We start from the raw sequence: 18,656 nt of genomic DNA on the forward strand, positions 1-18,656 counted from the left end.
GAAGGAAGCCTGACAAGACTTGTCAGATATTTGGCAGAAGTTGTGATCAGATGATAAGTTTGGAAGGACAGACTGTTACATGTTTATTAATTTTATTTTCAGCACAGTGCTTACTAGATGTATTTTGTAATCAATTACTACATTAAAAGCATTGAAAGTTTAATTTAAGATTGCCCATCCAGATGCATCTTAGAAACACCTCCCCTTTTCTTTTTTCCTTTTCTTTTTCAATTTTTATTTTCTTTTCCCTTTTCTTTTTTTTTCAAACACTTCCCCCCTCCCCCCCCCCCATTTGCAGACACAACAAGAGAGGGTTAAAGGGTGGAGTTACAATCCTCAGTAAAATTATCTGATTTATCTGATTTCAAATACTTGTTTGCACAATCTCTTTCATATTATTCTATGGTGCCCTGCCTTCTTTGTTGGGAATAGTCCTAGTAGTTGCTCTTTAGAACACCTACTGACCTGGTATAGCAACTTTCACTTGTTGTTCCTCTTGCTTCACTTGCTGTGCAGTTTCTGCCCTAATTTCAGTAACCCTTTTGTCTTTATTAGACTTTTCCCTGTCTCTGCAATCCCTCCATCTGTTATGTTAGGAGGTGAAGGTTGCAGCTGGCCCTTTACATAAGAGTACCAGTAGACTTTGGCTATGGAGGTGAAAGTGATATATTCTGGTGCATTCAGCAAAGGAAAAATACATTGCCTGTTCCTTCTGACATAGGAAGGGGAGAAGATGCTCCATGAAAGGCACTATGCCCCAGAAGCCATTCAGTCCAGACTACAAGAAATGGAAGAGCTATGGGAGGAGCTGCTAGCAAGTTGCCAGGATAAATGGACCAAACTGCAGGATGCTTACAAGGTAATGCCAGTGGTTACAGGGATTCCAGTGGCTGGATCTGGGTGTCTTTTCTAGAGGCAGCACAGCTGCCTTACTACGTCTCACCTACAAGTGTGTCACTTGATACAATCTTGATTCCTCAAGACATTACTGCAAAGAATCTACTTAATGTGGACTGACTGAATGGAATTGGCAGGATAATTGGAGATCCCTATGGAGGGAAGAGGATTTGTAGGCTGTGCTCCATTCTGCTTTCTGCTGCTGGTTTAGATCCACATTCTAGACAGAGATACTGAGGAAAAATATGTTTACTCATATGTGCCAGCTCTGCATCTGTCTCAAGGGCATCTTTTCTCCAGTATTGAGAAAGAAGCTTACAGATGCTTTTCATTCTTCTAGCTCCAGGCACATGAATTCTCATGACTGTGAGTTATGCTTGCTTGGACTATCAGAAAATCTGTGGTTATAAAACAGACCTCTCCCTTTAAATGTTCTTTTTTTAAGATGTTATGTCCATGATCTGCATTTGTGCAACACAAGTAAGATAGGCTATTGATGTTTAAGGCGTCTGTTCTTATCTTCACCATGACTGAATTCTCTTCTTAATTTGCACTGCCATTGTGTATGTGAAAAGTTCACTGAGCAGTGGGAAGGTGCCCCATGTTTGTGTGCAATCCTTACTGAAAGTGACTGCGATTTTTACATCACATTATCTGTCCTAAAAGTTTAAGTTATTTTTTTCTTCTTGCTTGTTCTCAGGGTCTTCATTTTCAGCGAAATGTAGAGGACACAGAGAAATGGTTGGAAGGTGTGGAAAATGACCTGAAAGCACCATACAGTGACAATGATCTGGTGGTTTTGAACAGTCACCTGAAGAAACAAGAGGAACTGGAGGAAGACATTGCTGCCCATAGGGACAGGCTGCAAGAGCTTGTGGTCACAGCTCAGCAGTTTCAGAAGGAGAAACATTTCCTTGCTGATGAACTGGAAGAGAAAGTGGATGAACTGGTGCAGAGGTGTGTGAGTGCCTGGCCTGCCTTCTGCCAGCTTTTTTGTTCCCTGAATATTCTTTTTTCTTTCCTTCTCTACTTCATTCCTTATCAATCTGTAGTCCTCACTGGATTATCTTTAAAATTTACAGATACAAAAGGCTACATGATCCTCTGCAGGAGAGGCGGGGCAGTCTGGAGGCAAGCAGACTTCAGTACCAGTTCTTCCGAGATGTTGATGAGGAGTTAGCTTGGGTTCGTGAGAAGCTCCCCGTGGCTTCCTCCAAGGATTATGGCAAATCCCTGGTAACCATTCAGAGTCTACAAGAAAAGCACCAGGTAGGGTCATGTAACAACCACTCACAGTCTTCAGAATCGAACAGAGAACACTGAACTCAATTTGTCTCTAGCAAATTTCATCTGCTGTGCTTTGGCTAACAGGAGTCAGGGATGCCAGGGATCACTTTTATTCCTTTTCTTTAAGGCTGTGTTCATGACTTGGCAACATGCAGGATGTCATTCTGCTTACCATTGCAGTGGTGCAAGTACCATACCACAGGCCTTCTGTGGATATGTTGGTTCTTTCTGTGAACTGAGTTCAAACCCTGGCCTTTTCAATACAAAATAGATTTGACAAACTTGTGCATATTTTCATAGGTTCTTTGGTCCTAACAAAATTCTTTCAAACTCAGTACATCCAAGAAAGCTCATTGCTCAGATGTCTCAGGATGAGCTCCCAGGAAAACATTTTTCCCCTAAATTCTTTATGCTCTGATGGGAGGGAGTTAACAGGGAATTATTATGCTAGCTGACCTTCACTCCAATGGTAGCTGTCAAGACAGCTGCTGAAATATTTCACAAGGTTCAGATGGGTCATCAGAGAAAGCAGTGCCTGGAATACTATCATCTCAAATGCCAATAAATACCTTCCTGATAGTTCTTTAATAAGGACCACAGTCTCTTTGCAAACACAAGGTGGAAGAAAAGATATTCCTGCTAAGATTTTCCAGCAGCTATTACTATTTATTAATAATAATATTAGCATAGGACATCACATTTGAGTGCCATGTCAAATGCCTTTTGGAGATATCTGTGCAAGCTGCATTAGGATTGGGAAAGATGGGAGATCCTAAAAATTATCAATGTGTTTGATACACACAGTCAGAAAGAGAGAAAGCCCAAGCATCTGGTACAATCATTGTGAAAGAGTAAGAATGAAAAGCTTGTTTCATCATGGTTAATAGTATAAACGTTGTTATGTGTGCAATTACTCCTAAAATTTATGAGCTCATTGGCATGGTAAAAAAGTAATTAAGTTCAAAGAAGAAAAGAATGCTTGAGCTGAATTAATCTGAAAAAATATTTCAAAGAACTGAAGGAACAGAGGAGATACTGCTCTAGGCTATGATTATTTTTTGTTAATTGGTTAAGTCTCGAAATTTTTCAACTAACTGTGAGACTGGGAGATATATACCATAAAATCAGTGCATAATAAAATTCTCTGACACTTTACTTACTATTGTTCTGGAAACAGGATAAAAATATAAGCTTTTAACTCCCAACATGTTATTAGCTACAGCCTCTGCACCTTCTTTTTAATGATGGTTTACAAGCAAGCAAATGGCAGAATTAACATAACATAACTGTTGGTTCCACCCTCTGTTGTTTGTCCTAATGAGCCAGCTTTGCAAAATTCAGTCCTTGGTTTGTTACCACAAAAGAGATTGTGAGTGAACTGTATTAACCTAAGGAAGGAAAAAAAAAGCTGTCTTGCAAAAGAGCATTTACACACAAATATATTATGCCTTCAAACAGCTGCTTGGCTTGGAACAGATATGGTGTTGCTTTTCAACAACATCTTGAAATCAATAGGGGGAAGTTAAAGGCAAGATTAGAATCAGAGCTTTTTCCAGCCAAGTTTGACACTTGAGTTGAAAAAGCAGCTCCTCTCCTCATAGAGGGCATCTCTTCTACATTCGCAGAGCACTGCAGTCTAACTCTGAACCTCCTTATTCATTGCTATGAAATTAAACAGAACAAGGGTAAAATTGTGGGGTTTATTTGTGCTCCTGGTGCTCAGACACAGTCAGCCAAAGAATGTATGTATGCTCACCAAAAAAATCACAGATTGAGCCTTGCCCACTCAGGGGAAAGTATATATAGTTCTAAAATCTACCAGACTTCAAAAATTAATTTCAAGTAAAGTCCTTGAGGTGGTTTTCTTCTCTCCTTGTCCTGTTGGCTGCCTGGCACTCCTGTACCCGCAGTGTTTACAATGCAAAGATGCATCTTCTACAAAAGTACTGGCAAGTGATAAATAATAATGTGCAGGCAAATTGGTCATTCTTCTTTATACATGTTTTAATTCAAGAAATGCCATATAATGGAATGGAACTGGGTATATTGTGAAATCTACTAACAAGAGATTTGTAATTAGAACCTTTTCCCTCCAGACTCTGAGGTAGATATACATCAAAGTTCAACCTTCATGGCTAAATTTGATTTCTATGATCACTCCTTCACCCCCAAAAAAGTCCTCCACTTCACTTCAAGCATGCACTCAGACTTTGTACTGCTGATCCACTTTTGTGAATAGAAAGCAAATTTATAAAGGAATTGCATGACTACATTTTATGGAATAAAAATTTGATAACTTCAATTTTTGGTCTATCATTTTACACTTTACTCTTTCCAGAACCTGGAGAATGAGATAAACAGTCGGGATGCTTTGACCAAAGCAGTGATCAGTACAGGACAGAAACTGGTAAGGGGAGGCCACTCAGCCTCTCGCAAGATTATAGAGCAGCTGAAGGAGCTTGAGACTTCTGTAGAGACCTTGAAGGCAGAGGCTCAAGAGAGGAGACAGAGGCTTATGCAGTCCTATGAGGCCCATCTGTTCCTAAATGAGGTAAGGATGGTTCCTGAGAGATTTATTTTGGCCTTTCTTTTCTTAAAACAGCTGACACCTATATTGTTGAATGGATGTAAGTGCTGAGAAAGGAGCAGAATTCACACTGCCCTGATTTTTCATATCTGGTAAATAAGGATACAGTGGAGAAATTACAGTTATCTTCCCAACAAATGGCAGTGAGTAACATGCAACTGCAGTTACTGGATTCTGGGTACACATTTTTTGGAATGGTGTCTGCTAGGAACATATCTAAGGTGCTCTCTGTTTTCACTGATGTGTCAGGGCACCACTGCTTTCAGTTTTCTTTGTCTTGACCTAAATCAAGCTGTGTTAAGGCTCATCCCTGTATTTTATGCAGTTGCTGGAGGTGGAGGCATGGCTGGCAGAGAGGAGTTTCATTCTGGAGACCTCTGATTATGGGAAGAATGAAGAATCCACACAAGTTTTACTTCGTAAACTTGAAGCTACCAAACTGGACATGGATAGTTTCAGGTTGCGGATTGAGAAAGTACAGGAGACAGGAGCCAGCTTAATAAACAAAGACAGTCCAGAGAGGTAGGAAAGTAAAACCAGGTTTCTCCTCCAGGTCTGACAGAAGTGCCCAGAGAAGGCAAATAAAGAAAAGTTCAACTATGTTTGATGGCACATTCAGAAATAAGATTTCAGGGATCATCCATCCCTCCATCATCATCATCTCACACACACTGAGCTCCCCAAAAGCTTGACGGTTGTTTTAATGTTTGCATGATATTTTTTTTTAACAACAGACCAATTAATGCAGATCAGATTCTTTGTCCATTGTCTACTCCCAGGAACTGTCATCTAGTTCTAATTTACCACAAATGGTTCAAAAACCACTGTGCTTGGGAAAGAAAATGAATATTCCTGACAGTTCACTGTTTTTCATTGAAAGTTTGTTTTTATATCTGGGGAGGAGGATGGGAAAAGAGCAGCCATTTTTATGATATACTTTAATTTCCTGAGCTAGTTGGCTTTAATGGCACAGCATAACTCACTCTGTGATTTTATCTGGTTTATTCTGTATTTTAAAGATGTTGCAAATTAAACCTGTCAGAAAAAACAGTGTTTAAAAAAAACAATAAAACAAAGACATACTTTCTGCTTCTTATTCTTTGCAGTTCAGTAATACTTTCAAAGCTCCAGGGGATCCTAGCAGACTATCAGTCTCTCCTACAGAAGTCTGACACCCAGAGAAAACGCCTGCAAGAGCAATTCCAGCTCTATCAGTTTGAAAGAGAATTCCAGCTGGTAGATGCATGGCTCTCCAGTAAACTGTCTGTAGCAGAGTCCGATGACTATGGGCAGGACTTAGATGATGTTGAGGTAAAAGAAAATAAAAGGTATTGCATGTATTGTGTGGCAGAGCAAGGATATATTTGCTGCAATTTTTGTGTAGGTGCTGATGGTGAAGCATGTTACAATATCAAAAACTAAACAGCTGTTATCTCTACAGCAAGAACTCAGACTGGCTTCTGTCTGCTTTGACAAGCTTGCTGAGGTAGCACCCTCCAACAGAAAATTAGATGTATCAGAAAGGTAGCCTTTCTTGGAATAAGGTGAGGTCAGCACGCTCCATTGCTTGCCCTGCTTATAAATTTGACAGGACCTAAAAAATTAGACTGTGGTCAAAATACTGGGCTGAAACATTTATACCTCTTGCTGCTGATTTCAAGGGTAAATTTCTCATTGGGGTACACAGTGCAGAGAGCTATAATTAGTGTCCACTCCTCCTAGAAACTGCTGCATCTATAGACAAGTTCTGGTCATTAGCTTTTGATCTGAGGAACTTCTGCTTGTCAGGATGTGGTTAATTTTTCACTGTGACAGAGAATGTTAAATTATCAAGACAACAGATGTCTTCTTCTGACTCTGGATTGTTTGGCTTTATCAAACAATTTGCACTTGTAGATTGCAGTGCATATCTTTTGTGTTATACTGAGCAGAGAAAGTGATTCCTTCTGCCTCTCTCATGGAGGTAGGAGGAAATTCTTTATCGAAATTTGTGTCCACATTTATTCTGCAGGTGCTGGAGAAAAAGTTTAAAGATTTTGTAAGTGAGATGAAACCTCTGGGACATTCCAAAGTTGTCTCCTTAAATGAGTTAGCATCTAAACTGGATAAGGAAGGCCACAGCAAGATGGATGTTATCCAGAAGAGAACTAAGCAAATCAATGAAATGTGGGAGAAACTATGCAATGCCATTGAGATAAGGACAGAGGTAGGAAATGCATGAAAAAGTCGGGCATTGATGTCCCTGCAGTCGCCCATGCACTTTCTTTCCCCAGCCAGTGCATTGCTCATATTGAAACACTAGGTTTATAGGGGCAATAAGTACATTTTGTTCCATTCTTTCTAGATTCATTTCTCTTTATAGCCACCGCTTACCCTACTGTTCCTGGCAAGGCTTATACTTGAAAGTTCTTATCAGCTCCGGGTAATTGTTTTCCTAAATTCACTGCTAACTCTAGTTTCCTGAGAAACAAAGCCAATCCAACAGTTTACCACCACTAACAGGAATCTGGCTCTGCCACCTATCAGTCTCTTTATGGAACTATTTATGTAACAGTTCACTAAACATGACCAAAATTCTCCAGGTTTTTTGCTGAGTTAATTTCTTGAAATCAAAGTAGGCACATGGAAGAGAATGTGAGGGAGGACACAGAGCCAGCCCCCTAACTTTAGGCAGCAGTTAGGTGTTAAATCTGCTCACTCCCTCTCAGGAAACTGTAGTCACACATATGTATGGAAAAGCAGAGAACTCAAAATTTTTGTTTGTTTTAAAGAGAATATAAAACATCAGATGTCCTCAATCCTTTTTTTCACTATTGTTGCATGACCTGTTGCTTGTGAGGTAGCTCGAGCCTACTATTGTCAGAAATAAATGCCTGACAATTGTTACATAGTCTTGAGTATAAACTAGTATTAGAACATTTTTTAATCCTCTCATTTAAAAAAAGCATTATTTTTGCTCAATTCCTTTTATTTTCACTGTTTAGAGTGTAGAACTTTATTCCAAGAAGTATTTTAAGACAGCTTCTGTGGTGTAGAGAGCTACTTTTAGAGGGCAATTCATGCTCTCCATTTTGATCATTATGTAGGGGGATAAATTGCTCTTTGGAGACATCTGTTTCTTTCCATTGTCCAACAGAACTTGGGGAAATTACGTTAACAGCTCACTTTCAGGTGACTTAATGGGGAAGATGTTTAATTCCCTCACAAAATCCCCAGTGATTTTGTACTGCTTTATGACATATTAGGGTTACCTTTTTTCTTGTTGTAGACGCAAAATGCTGTAGAGTATTACCATTAAATTACTTTATTCCAGAACCTAAGAGCAGCCCATCAGGTTCACCAATATGACCACGATGTGGATGAAGTAAAGGGCTGGATGCAGGAGAAAGAGGCAGTGGTGGATATAGAAGATTATGGGTATGATCTTCCAGGGGTACAGACACTTCTCAGCCACCTTGAGGGAGTAGAGGTAAGAGGATCTGTGATGAAGCAGTAGCAGAAAAGCATAGATGGCAAAAAAAAAAGGAGATTGATTCTTGATGGATGCCTCTCAAGGCCTTGCTTGCAAGACAAATTTATTGCACCCTTAAATATTCTTTGTGCCTCAGAAGAGGGCCTTTTCCTCCTGTTTTTAACATTGGGATATTATATTATTAATGTTTTTGCTTTGAAGGATGAACTTCTCTTCTAAAATCTATTCCAAGCTGTTATTAAAATTGCAAAGGTGTCAGCTGAACTGCAGGAAACTTCAGCTCTACATTTACCAAAACAACCAGTCTAAAGACATTGAACCAAAATTCAATGTCTAAAGAAGTTTCTTTTATATTTGATGGTGAACAAGGCATTAAAGGAAAACTGAGAGGCATTAATATTTCCAGCCTCTGTACAGCCAGAGGGTAGAAAATATATGTATCATGGTTAAATCCACTTTTGATAGAACTAAGTAGTGACTTGGCCTTACAATCCATTCTGTCTCCATTCCAGAGAGATCTAGGAGTCATTATGAAAGAGCTGGAACGGATTCGAGGAGACGCTTGGCACCTCAGCCGCACATACCCTCAAGTTAAGGAAAACATCATGGAGAGACTCACAGATGTGGATGAGTGCTGGGAAAACTTGGACAAAAAGTTTCTGGAGAGGAAGGCAAGACTGAGCCAGGCAGAACAAGTCCAGCTCTACTTCAATGACTGCAGGGAGCTGATGTATGTATTGGCCCCTTGAGTTTGGCAGTGGGCCTTATCTCTTGTCTTTCCCATACAGGATTTTCTAAATTATAGCTGTTAGTTATTTGATTCCTGCCCCAGGTGCTCTGCAGCTTGCTTTCAAATATCTTTGAATAATAATCCATGGCATCTCCTCAACAGCACTTCACAGAATTTATCAGCTATCAGAGGTGATCATGATGCCTCAGCATAGTGTGCATGACAAAGACATTTTTTTAGACTAATTCCTAGACAGTCTTGGAGAATTCCGTCCCTGTGGACAAATTTCACAATTTCAATTGAAAATAGTGTTGATTCTGTAGGAAGGTAGGGTTAGATAGTAAAGTAATTTGTGCACCTGCATAGACATGAGTGCCCCTTTTTCTCAGAGTCAAAGCAGCTGCATTAATCTCCTAGAATAGGTAATGAAAAAGATCACCTATGACAGGAGTAGAAATACAAAGACAGTGGAATGGTTACCACTGACTATTGGACATTTACTGTGCTAAGGGATAGATCCTAAGCTCAGGTAAATCATGCATAAGTTTGTGCCAGTTGAGAATTATGGAGTAGAAAATGTTTCTTAAAAAGTATCTATCAATATGCATCTTTTCATGAGTGCTCTTTGTGCACATGAAGTACTCTTATGTGTGGTGGTAAGGTTTTCATGGGCATCTGAAAGTTTCTGTGTTCCTTTACAAAGTATAAAAATACTGTTAAAGTGTGTAGCCTAGGCAATTGCAGTTAGTTCTTTCTGAGAATTTGAACGCACAATGCTTTGGTATCTTTATTTTTAATAGGCTACGTATGGAAACAGCATTGGGAATATTATAAATCCCCCAGATGTCTGAGTAAACCTTCATCAACATTTTTGTATATTGCTGTGGTTTAATCCCCAGTCAGCAGCTAAGTACTTCCACAGCCAAGCCACTCACTCCCCCAGGTTCCCAGTGGGATGGGGAAGAGAATCAGAAATTAAAAACAAGCAAACAAACAAAGAACCAACTCATTTGTTGAGATAAGAACACTCTGGTAATTGAAAAAAAAGTAAAATATAACAATACTAATAATGAAAAAAATATTTTTTTTATGAAAAGGAAAATAACCCTCCCAAAAACTATTGATGCATAATATGATTGCTCATGCACTCACTGGTGCCCAGCCTGTCCCTAAGCAGACATTGGTCCCTCCTGGCCAGCTCTCCAGTTTACATACGGGTATGATGTTCTATGGGGTGGAATATCCCTTTGGCCCATTCAAGTCAGCTGTCCTGGCTTTGTTTCCCCGCTGCCCGGCTGTTTGTCCACCTCCTCACTGGGAGAACCTTGGAAACTGAGAAACACTTGGCTCAGGGTAAGCACTACTCAGCAACAGCCCAAACAGCAGCGTGCTGTCAACATTATTCTCATACTGAATGCAAAACTCAGCACTGCACCAGTCATTTAGAACAGAATTAATGCTATCCCACGCAAAATCAGGACAATATTAATATCTTTTGTGAGCAAATAAAGGTCTGTATTCATGAATCCACAGCCATGGGATATGTGAATTCCCAAAAGCCCAGCAGACTCAGATTCCTTCCCTTTTTGCCCTTTGTCCCTGTTCTGCAGGGCCTGGGCCAACGAGATGCATGCTCTGGTGATCTCTGAGGAACTGGCAAACGATGTCCTGGGAGCAGAGCTGCTCATCAAGCGCCACGAGGAATACAAGCGTGAGATAGAAAAGCAGTGGCTGAAATATGAAGAAATGCAGCGAGCAGGAGGTGACCTGATGAAGAATGGGCATTTCATGTCTGTAGAGGTGTGTTGAAGAGTTAAATATTTTACCAACAAGAGTGAACAAAGAGGTGAAACAGGCAAGAGATGCAGCTTTGTGTCTCAGAACAGAAGAACTAAATGGGACAATCATGTTCTTTACTATTAAAAGCTACATATTTCATGCAACACACATAAAAAGAAAACACATTTTAAAGTTCTTGTGTTACATTACAATGCTATTGCCTTGCATTGCTGATGGCCCTGAGTTCACCAGAAGATATGTAATTCTTCAGAAATGTCCAAAGGGGCAAGAATGTTAAAATTTCCATTATTCTGTGTGTATTTTTAGACTTTGCCCTAGACTTTTTCTAGACTTAGAAATAGCAAGAAAACTTTCCACAGTTGAAATCTCTCCATTGTTACCTTGTCATAAGTGCATGTATTTGTTGAATCTCCTGATTCTCACTAGTTTTGTAGTATAAATTGCCTGGGTATAAAGTTTCATATGGGGAAATCATATGGCAGAATATTTGTCATACAGGATGTGGAATATGCCTAAAGTTGTATTATCAAGCTACACAATTTACATGTTAAATTAATTCAAATAGGAAAAAAGAGGACTCGGACATATTTTCTAAATTATGCTACCACCACAAAATTATCTAGAGATCATCTTCTAAACCATGAAGGCAGATTAGTGACTGTCAGATAGCTGACTGGATTTTTCAACTCCTGGCATTACAAATATTCTTTTTCTAGATTGAAGAAAAACTGTTAGAGCTGTCTGAGTTGATGAAGAAGGTAAAGGAGAGCTGGGACATGAGGAAAGTGTTATATGAAGAAAACTGGGAGATCCAATTGCTCCGCAGAGAGCTTGAACAAGCAGAAGCGTGGCTGGCTGCCAAGGAGAGCTTTCTTTCAGATCCCTCCTATGGGGTGAGTAACAACCCTTCAGCATTCCTGAGCACTGTGTGCCTCTCAGCATATGCAGAGGGCCTGGCTCATGGACCAGCTCAGGCCTGAAATTAATCACAATCTCAACAGCAATGTGCCCTTGAGAGTTGAGAGGGCAGGATCTCTGTCCTCTTGCAGAAGTAAGCCCAGGGCAGTTGCTGCATTTAACATGGTGATGGGCTCCTGGAAGTGGTGGTGTCCAGGGGGTGGTAGAAGCCTGGGAAGAATTCCAGATAATTTTTTCACATAACTTGCAGAAAGTTCAATCTTCCCTGTCTTGCTGAGAGCCTGATTCAAAAGGAAAAAGGGTTTTTCTGCATCTTGTAGGGGGAAAAGGGGGCTTTTCCCACCTTGTTATTCCTATTAAATGGTAGAATGTTTTACACGGGCACCTTTAGAGCTAGCTTATAAATTCCTTTTTGAACACCAGCATCCATATTTTTGTTTGTTTTGCTGGGGTTTTTCTCTCATTTTTGACTGTCTTCTGATAATTTATAAGATGGGAAAACAAAGTCATGAACTTCGGTATCAGAAACTAAGCAGAGGACATAAAAGAAGTCACAGATGCATTTGTTGTAGGGTAGGAACAAACTCTGTGTCTAGCACAAGCCAATCCAAGTATTCAATCTGCACCTAAACAGTTACAGCTGGAAGCCATGGTACTACATGGCCTTGCAGAAAAGATAAGGTTGGTGTTTGAGCCCTTTTCCTCCTGCACAGTAGACAGACTGCAAGATATAGACATTTTTTTAGAATGTAAATTCAGATTTTTTTCATACACAAATACAGGTTTAGACATCCAATTACAAAATTTTCAGAACCCTCACTTGGCTGAATAGAATGGATCAACCTGAAAATCTTAGGTATAATCTCTTTTGATGGACTTGATTTTGGACTTCTCTATGTGGCAATTTTTCCATTCAGGATTCAGTGTCTGAAGTAGAGGAATTATTGAAGAAACATCATGATTTTGAGAAGATGCTTGCAGCACAGGAGGAGAAATTTGCTCAGCTAAGCAGGAAAACTAAGGTGAGTTGTAGAAGGCTGATGAGCTGTGCAGGAAACAAGATGATGTAGGTCATTGTTTGAATGTCACTCAGTGTAAGAGATGGGTAAATGAGTAACCAAAGCTGAAATATTTCAGACAGAGCAAGACCTGTATGTGGATCAAAAGAGACCAGCTAGCTTGAAAAGGCTGCAGGGGAGAAGTGGAAATTTTCTTCTGCCAGGACCAGCAAAGTGGGTGTGAGAAACAGGGTAATCCTTTGCTACAAAGATGCAGAGATTTTGCTTCATTCAGGATTTCCAGTAGGGAGCTGGAGCCACCTGAAAGTGACAGAGGATAGCAAAGGGCTGAAAATAAATGGAGACCAATGCACATATAGCCCTTTTTCCTTATGGCTTAAGATTTTTACAATGGATTGTGTTAAATACCAAAGATATTCAGTGAGCCTCTCAGATTCTCTTTCAATGTGGGGGAGGTTTTTAAAATTATTGTCCTGAAATAATTATAAAAACACAGTGGTTGTGTTTGGCTTTAGGCTAAAGATTAATCTGTCTTTTGTTCAGTGACTTGCAAATTGGCTGAGGGGACAAAGGTACTTCCCTCCAAAATTCTCCACAAGAACAACCCCAAATACTCAGTGTTCTTACAGAAAACGTAAAGAAGCAGAGCCAAAAAAGAAGGAGTACAGTTTCTCCTTAGCTTATTAAAAAAAAAAAAAAAAGTAGCCTCCAGAGAACGTATTAAGGACAGAATTCACTATATTTGAGGTTAACGGCCACTAGTATTCATGATTTGGACAACAAAATAATGCTTAGCACATAGCAATTAGATTTAGATCTAACTCTAAGAATGCCAGTGGAAGTACAGGCCTTAAGATTCAGCGCCAGGAGGCAGTTTATCTAGAAAACTGCTCCTGCTCAAAAATTAAAAAAAAAAATCTTAGGTAAGTATTAATGAATGTATGAAGGCAATTTTAAAAACATTAATACTGCTGTTTTTAAAAAAGTTAATACTGCTGTCCTACAGAGAGAGATGAATCTCCTGAAACAAGTGGACACAGAAGAGAGTGAGCAGAAGGAAAAAGGCAAAGTTGTCCGGGTTCCTTCTCTGAGAAGAAAACCATCTGACAAAAGGAATGCACCGCCCAAAGTGACAGAGACAAAGAGCACAATGCCACTGCCACCTGTGCCCACACACAGCGTGTCATGGAGGGTCCCACTTGAAACTATTTTCTCCCCTATTGAAAAATCTCCAACAAGGTTCCAAGAATTCACTTCCTCAGAAGTCCCTGAAGTGCAAAGCAGCAACAAAACAGAAATGAAAGCTGAGACAAGGCTCGGTGAAATTATCACTCCAGCTACACCAAAGGTGGTGGGCCCACAGGCTGTGTCTTTGGAGAGTCGCAGCTCTTTAGGCTCTCCTTTATCTCCTACTCCTATAAGCCAGCAACACAGCAGCAATTTGTCACAATCACAGGCCACAGACCACAGATCTCCTCAGGAAAAAGGTTCTATAGGCTCCTCTTTCTCCAGCCTGCAGAGCAAACCAACAGCAACACCACCCGAGCCTGGACGCAGGTCGCTAGATAACTTGCCAAACTTACTTCTGTCTAGCTCCTCCTGGGAGAGATTAAAGAACACGTCTTCGGTAAGTCCCAGGAATTTCTGGTTCTCTCCTCACTAGTGGAGAGAAGTGTGCTGGTTAAAGTAAGGCAATAACAGGAAGTTCTGTGTGAAAGTTACAGAAAGCACTATACAATGAGAATTCTGGTGGATACACTCCTGGATTCAAGCAAGAAGCATTTTATGTGCCTTTGCAATTCAAACACTTTCCACAAAGACAGTTGACTTAAGCATCTATGTACAGCTTAAAACTATTTTTAATTTACTAATATTTATAGCCTAGGTCTTAACAACTATATTGGTTTCTGTTTTTCTTTTCCTGAATTAGAGGCTATTCCTGCTGCTGAATACTCAGCAGAGCACTTAAAAACAGATGGTGTCTCACAAAGAGGACGATTTACCTACAGCCTCTGTGTGAGGTGGTAGTGCTTACTGTCCACTCTGTTTAGAAGTCAGAGAGATGCAGGACTTCATGGCACCTTTGTTAAAGAGCTGACCAGATGCAAGACTAGAACCAACAACTCCTGTTTGTCACCCTGGCAGGAAATTCACTGTTAACTCATTGGCAGATAAAATTGTTTCCTTTTGCTCCTCTATGCTTGAGAGGAGCACGTTTGTCACATACTCAAGTGTACCAGTACAACAATATAAATTGGTGTAACTCAAAAATTGTGGAGGTAGTATGAATAACTTGAACGATTTAAGTTGTAAAATGCATGTAATAATATAAAAATAATATTAGTTAATTAACACACTAAGCTAGAGAAAATTCCATAAGTAAATTGTTTGAGAAGGATTTGAATTCTCTTCATTTAGGTAGTTTATCAAAGATACAATGGCAACCTAATGAAGATTTCCAGCTGTCCTGTCAATGTAAAGTCTAGAGGAACCAGAGATCAGTTTCTTTGCATGGCATTTACCTAAAAAATACCTTTAGAAATTTAATATAGGCCTAAGGGCTGTTTTCAAGTTAAGTAGCAATGTTCTTGTGTGTCTCAGGTTTCTGCAAGTCTCCAAAACATGGAGGGTTTCCTAGAAAAGCGAGACCAGCTCCTTCCACGAAGACAACAGGTAGAAATAAATACCATCACTCTGGGTTATTTCATTGTTCCTTGAGTTACAGTCCAGATCTGGTCTGACTTCTTCAGGATAAGCTCTTGCTGAAGAAGAGCTCAGTAGTGTGGGTTTGCTTCAGTGATCCCTAAAATGCATGAGGAATTGTCCATTGGCTTTGGCAGTACCTGATCTGTCAGAGAAAGGGACAATAGAATTTTTGCCTGTAATGAGAATCACACAGAACAGGGTCCGTCTACAGTTATTGGATTTATAAACCAGAGCCTAGGCTGTATGAGCATGTTGTTTACAGTTTCCTAATTATAAACAGTATATTAACTGGTTTCAATATATCAACCGAATTGGGGGGGAAAAAACCAAATGAAACAACAACAAAAAAAAATCCCCACACAACAACCAAAAAACAACCACCACACCACAAAAATCCTAAAGCTTCATGATCCTGTAACAGCCTGTGATACTTTGTCAGGAGTGGAAGCCCTCAGCCTCATGCTCTCAAGATTCATAATTTCTAACTGTGCTAGAACAGAATTAAGGTTCTGTTTATCTTTGAAGAATTGGTTTCTTAAATACTGGTTTGAATGAAACTCAAATCTAAATTCTTATCCTGAGAAATAATATCATTTCAAACCAGTAGCCTAATTATCACAACAGGCCAGGAAATTTTCTAATATTCACCACCAATCTATAGACAGCAATTTCTGCTGAGTGTTTGCACATGAACAAATTGTAACAAGATTGTTTGTCCCATAGAGTATTTCCTCTGAAATTTTTAACTTGAAAGGCCTCTTTTAAAAGGTTAATCTGGTGTGGACTCCATCTTCTGGAAGATAAATTTAGTTTTTCTTCACTTCTGGGCACACAGAATTTAGTGTTCATAGATACTGAAATTCCATATTACCCAATAAGAAAAGCTCTGACTTCACCTTTCTCAGAACTGTTTCCTTTCTTTTCTCTGACTGACCAAATTGTCAATTTTATTCACTGTCATAACAAAATATGAATATAAGTTAAGGATCCTTTATCAAGAAGAGTCTCATGGATAAGTTTCAGTGGTACATAGTTGGGGTTGGAAATAGCTGCTAATTTTGCACATTGTTTTCAGTAGCATTCCACTGGGGTTAGTTCAGTAAATGAAGAAGAATTCAGCAGCCACACTAGATAGTAACAACACACTTGATAAAAGCCTGTGACCAGCAGGCAGGGGCTGATGTTCCAACTAGGGGAAAAAAATTGGGTTTTAATGGCCAAAAATTAGATAGAACTTGGATTGTCCACCTTCAGAAATGTTGCTGACCACATGGTGTAGAACTTGCTTGAACCAGGTTACGTCATTTGTTCAGTTCTGACACATAGAGATCCTTCCTTCCTCCACACAGAAACCACAATAGGTTCTGTTTTTCTAAGAGATAACAATGACTGTGAGAACTTCTGTGATCATAATATCAACAGATTCTGGCATCCTGTGGAAGTTGCATGTGAAAGATTTCACTACTCCTATAAAATATATACCTCACAACTGAATTTTATTACCTTTTCTATTCATGTAGCCACACTCAAGGTCTTGGAAATCCTTCTATGTAAAACTTGATGGATTAAAGCTTGATTTCTATAATGATGACAAAGAAGAAACTAAGGTAATTTGTTTTTTTAATCTTTCTAGCAACCTTTGTGTCTACATATGAAAAAAATAAATTTTAAAATGTCACCTTTGGTTTGGGGCTGGGGTGATCTGTTCCCTTTCAAATGTGAGCTGAGTGAAATTTCAGCGATTATTCAACTCATACAACTGAAAACAAACTCATAAGCTTCCAGAAATTTTCAAACATACTTCTTTTAAGGTATATCTTATTCAAGGATTGCCTTCAAGATGTAATGCAATTGTCCATGGCTCCGCTGTGGTTCTTCCTATCCAGTGATACTAGAATTAAAGCTAGAGACATAAAGAGATGAGTATGCAGTCTGCCTGCAGGTTGGTATGGAATTGAATCCTAGCAGAAAGGACACAGAAGATATTTTGTTTTAATTTTATCCCCCTTCAGAACATATCCACTGTCCTGTCCCTCGACATTTCTGGTGCAAAATGTGAGAAGCTGGTGAATTACACCAGGAAGGAGAATGCCTTCATGCTGAGGTGAGTCTTACAGAGAAGGGCACAAGTAACAGCCCATGCAGCTCCCTGCCCACAGTCACCCAAGGCTGTATGTTGTTAGGAGGCATAACTGGAGTGTCTCACACTCACAAGCATAGAAGGTATAAGGTAAAACTGACTGGAATTCACCTTTTCCTATCCTTATTTACAGGCTGAGAGATGGGGCAGAGTATTTCCTTGCGGCACCTTCTCAGACACTGATGGAGGACTGGCTGCAATCACTACAGAATAATATAGGTATGTTCTCATTTCTTTCAAGAATGAGCTGTGCTTTTAGCAAGTGATGGTAAGAGAAAGAGGAGAGAATGACAAGATGTCCTTAGTTTGGGGCATTTTGAGCCATCCTTTATCCTCTGTTAGAAAGCAATACACAAATCACCTGCTACCTGGGATGTAGTCACCTGGCAGAGGAATGTCCAGAGTGACTTGCAAAGAAGTCTTTCAGTTGTACTGTGGCTAACATCAGGTTATTCTCTGCTAGGGGTGTGGTATTTGTCCTTTTATTAAGGAGCTGCATTGGATCTTGATCAATAGCTTTTCTTCTGAATCTAGATCTCTTCTGGACATCTCTCTACATAGTGGCTTACTGGGAAGGAAGCCATAGGATAATTATAACTATGATGGCCAGAGAAAATTGTTGTGGACCCAGAATTGGGAAATTATACTCCACATCTAATTTTTTTTTTTTTTTTAATTCTGTAGGACATGGTAACAGATCCTATTCTACAGTGATGGCTCAAACTCTCATTTCAAGCACAGAGACATCCCAGAAAAGAATGTGGGATTTTCCAGACAGGGACTCTGCTGAAAGACTAAGCAGCAAAAGCTCACTCCTGAGGTATGGGCTCTGTGCCACAAAGCTGAACACATGTCAGTGCTGTTTGTGCTCAGGTAGCAGTCACCTGCAAAGAGACTGCCCTGAGGTCAAACAGTCCTGCTCCTCTGTCACTAATGTCACAAAAATAATGCAGCCAGCAGGAGCAAGGCAGTGACTGTCCCCCCGTACTTGGCACTGGTGAGTCAACACCTCGAGTGCTTTGTTCAGTCCTGGACTGCTCACTTCAGGAAAGCTGGAGTATGTCCAGAGAACAGCAATGAAGGGTCTGGAGAACAAGTCC

General features: G+C 39.8%; 1 protein-coding gene across 1 annotated transcript in view; it reads left to right on the forward strand.

The window, feature by feature from the left end:
- The window catches only part of SPTBN5 (spectrin beta, non-erythrocytic 5), an 89,171-nt gene that overhangs the window by 70,106 nt on the left and 409 nt on the right, over positions 1 to 18,656 (forward strand). Inside the window, exons 49-66 of the mRNA XM_077784151.1 lie at positions 722 to 859; positions 1,598 to 1,854; positions 1,980 to 2,166; positions 4,523 to 4,735; positions 5,097 to 5,293; positions 5,878 to 6,082; positions 6,783 to 6,977; positions 8,085 to 8,240; positions 8,756 to 8,973; positions 10,584 to 10,773; positions 11,490 to 11,666; positions 12,609 to 12,713; positions 13,717 to 14,337; positions 15,312 to 15,383; positions 16,937 to 17,023; positions 17,429 to 17,520; positions 17,690 to 17,775; positions 18,241 to 18,376. Of these exons, the coding sequence (XP_077640277.1) occupies positions 722 to 859; positions 1,598 to 1,854; positions 1,980 to 2,166; positions 4,523 to 4,735; positions 5,097 to 5,293; positions 5,878 to 6,082; positions 6,783 to 6,977; positions 8,085 to 8,240; positions 8,756 to 8,973; positions 10,584 to 10,773; positions 11,490 to 11,666; positions 12,609 to 12,713; positions 13,717 to 14,337; positions 15,312 to 15,383; positions 16,937 to 17,023; positions 17,429 to 17,520; positions 17,690 to 17,775; positions 18,241 to 18,376 (3,332 nt within the window). The remainder of the gene's footprint in view (positions 1 to 721; positions 860 to 1,597; positions 1,855 to 1,979; positions 2,167 to 4,522; positions 4,736 to 5,096; positions 5,294 to 5,877; positions 6,083 to 6,782; positions 6,978 to 8,084; positions 8,241 to 8,755; positions 8,974 to 10,583; positions 10,774 to 11,489; positions 11,667 to 12,608; positions 12,714 to 13,716; positions 14,338 to 15,311; positions 15,384 to 16,936; positions 17,024 to 17,428; positions 17,521 to 17,689; positions 17,776 to 18,240; positions 18,377 to 18,656) is intronic.

This window comes from Lonchura striata, chromosome 6 (genome assembly GCF_046129695.1).
Source record: "Lonchura striata isolate bLonStr1 chromosome 6, bLonStr1.mat, whole genome shotgun sequence".
NCBI classification, from domain to species: Eukaryota; Metazoa; Chordata; class Aves; order Passeriformes; family Estrildidae; genus Lonchura; species Lonchura striata.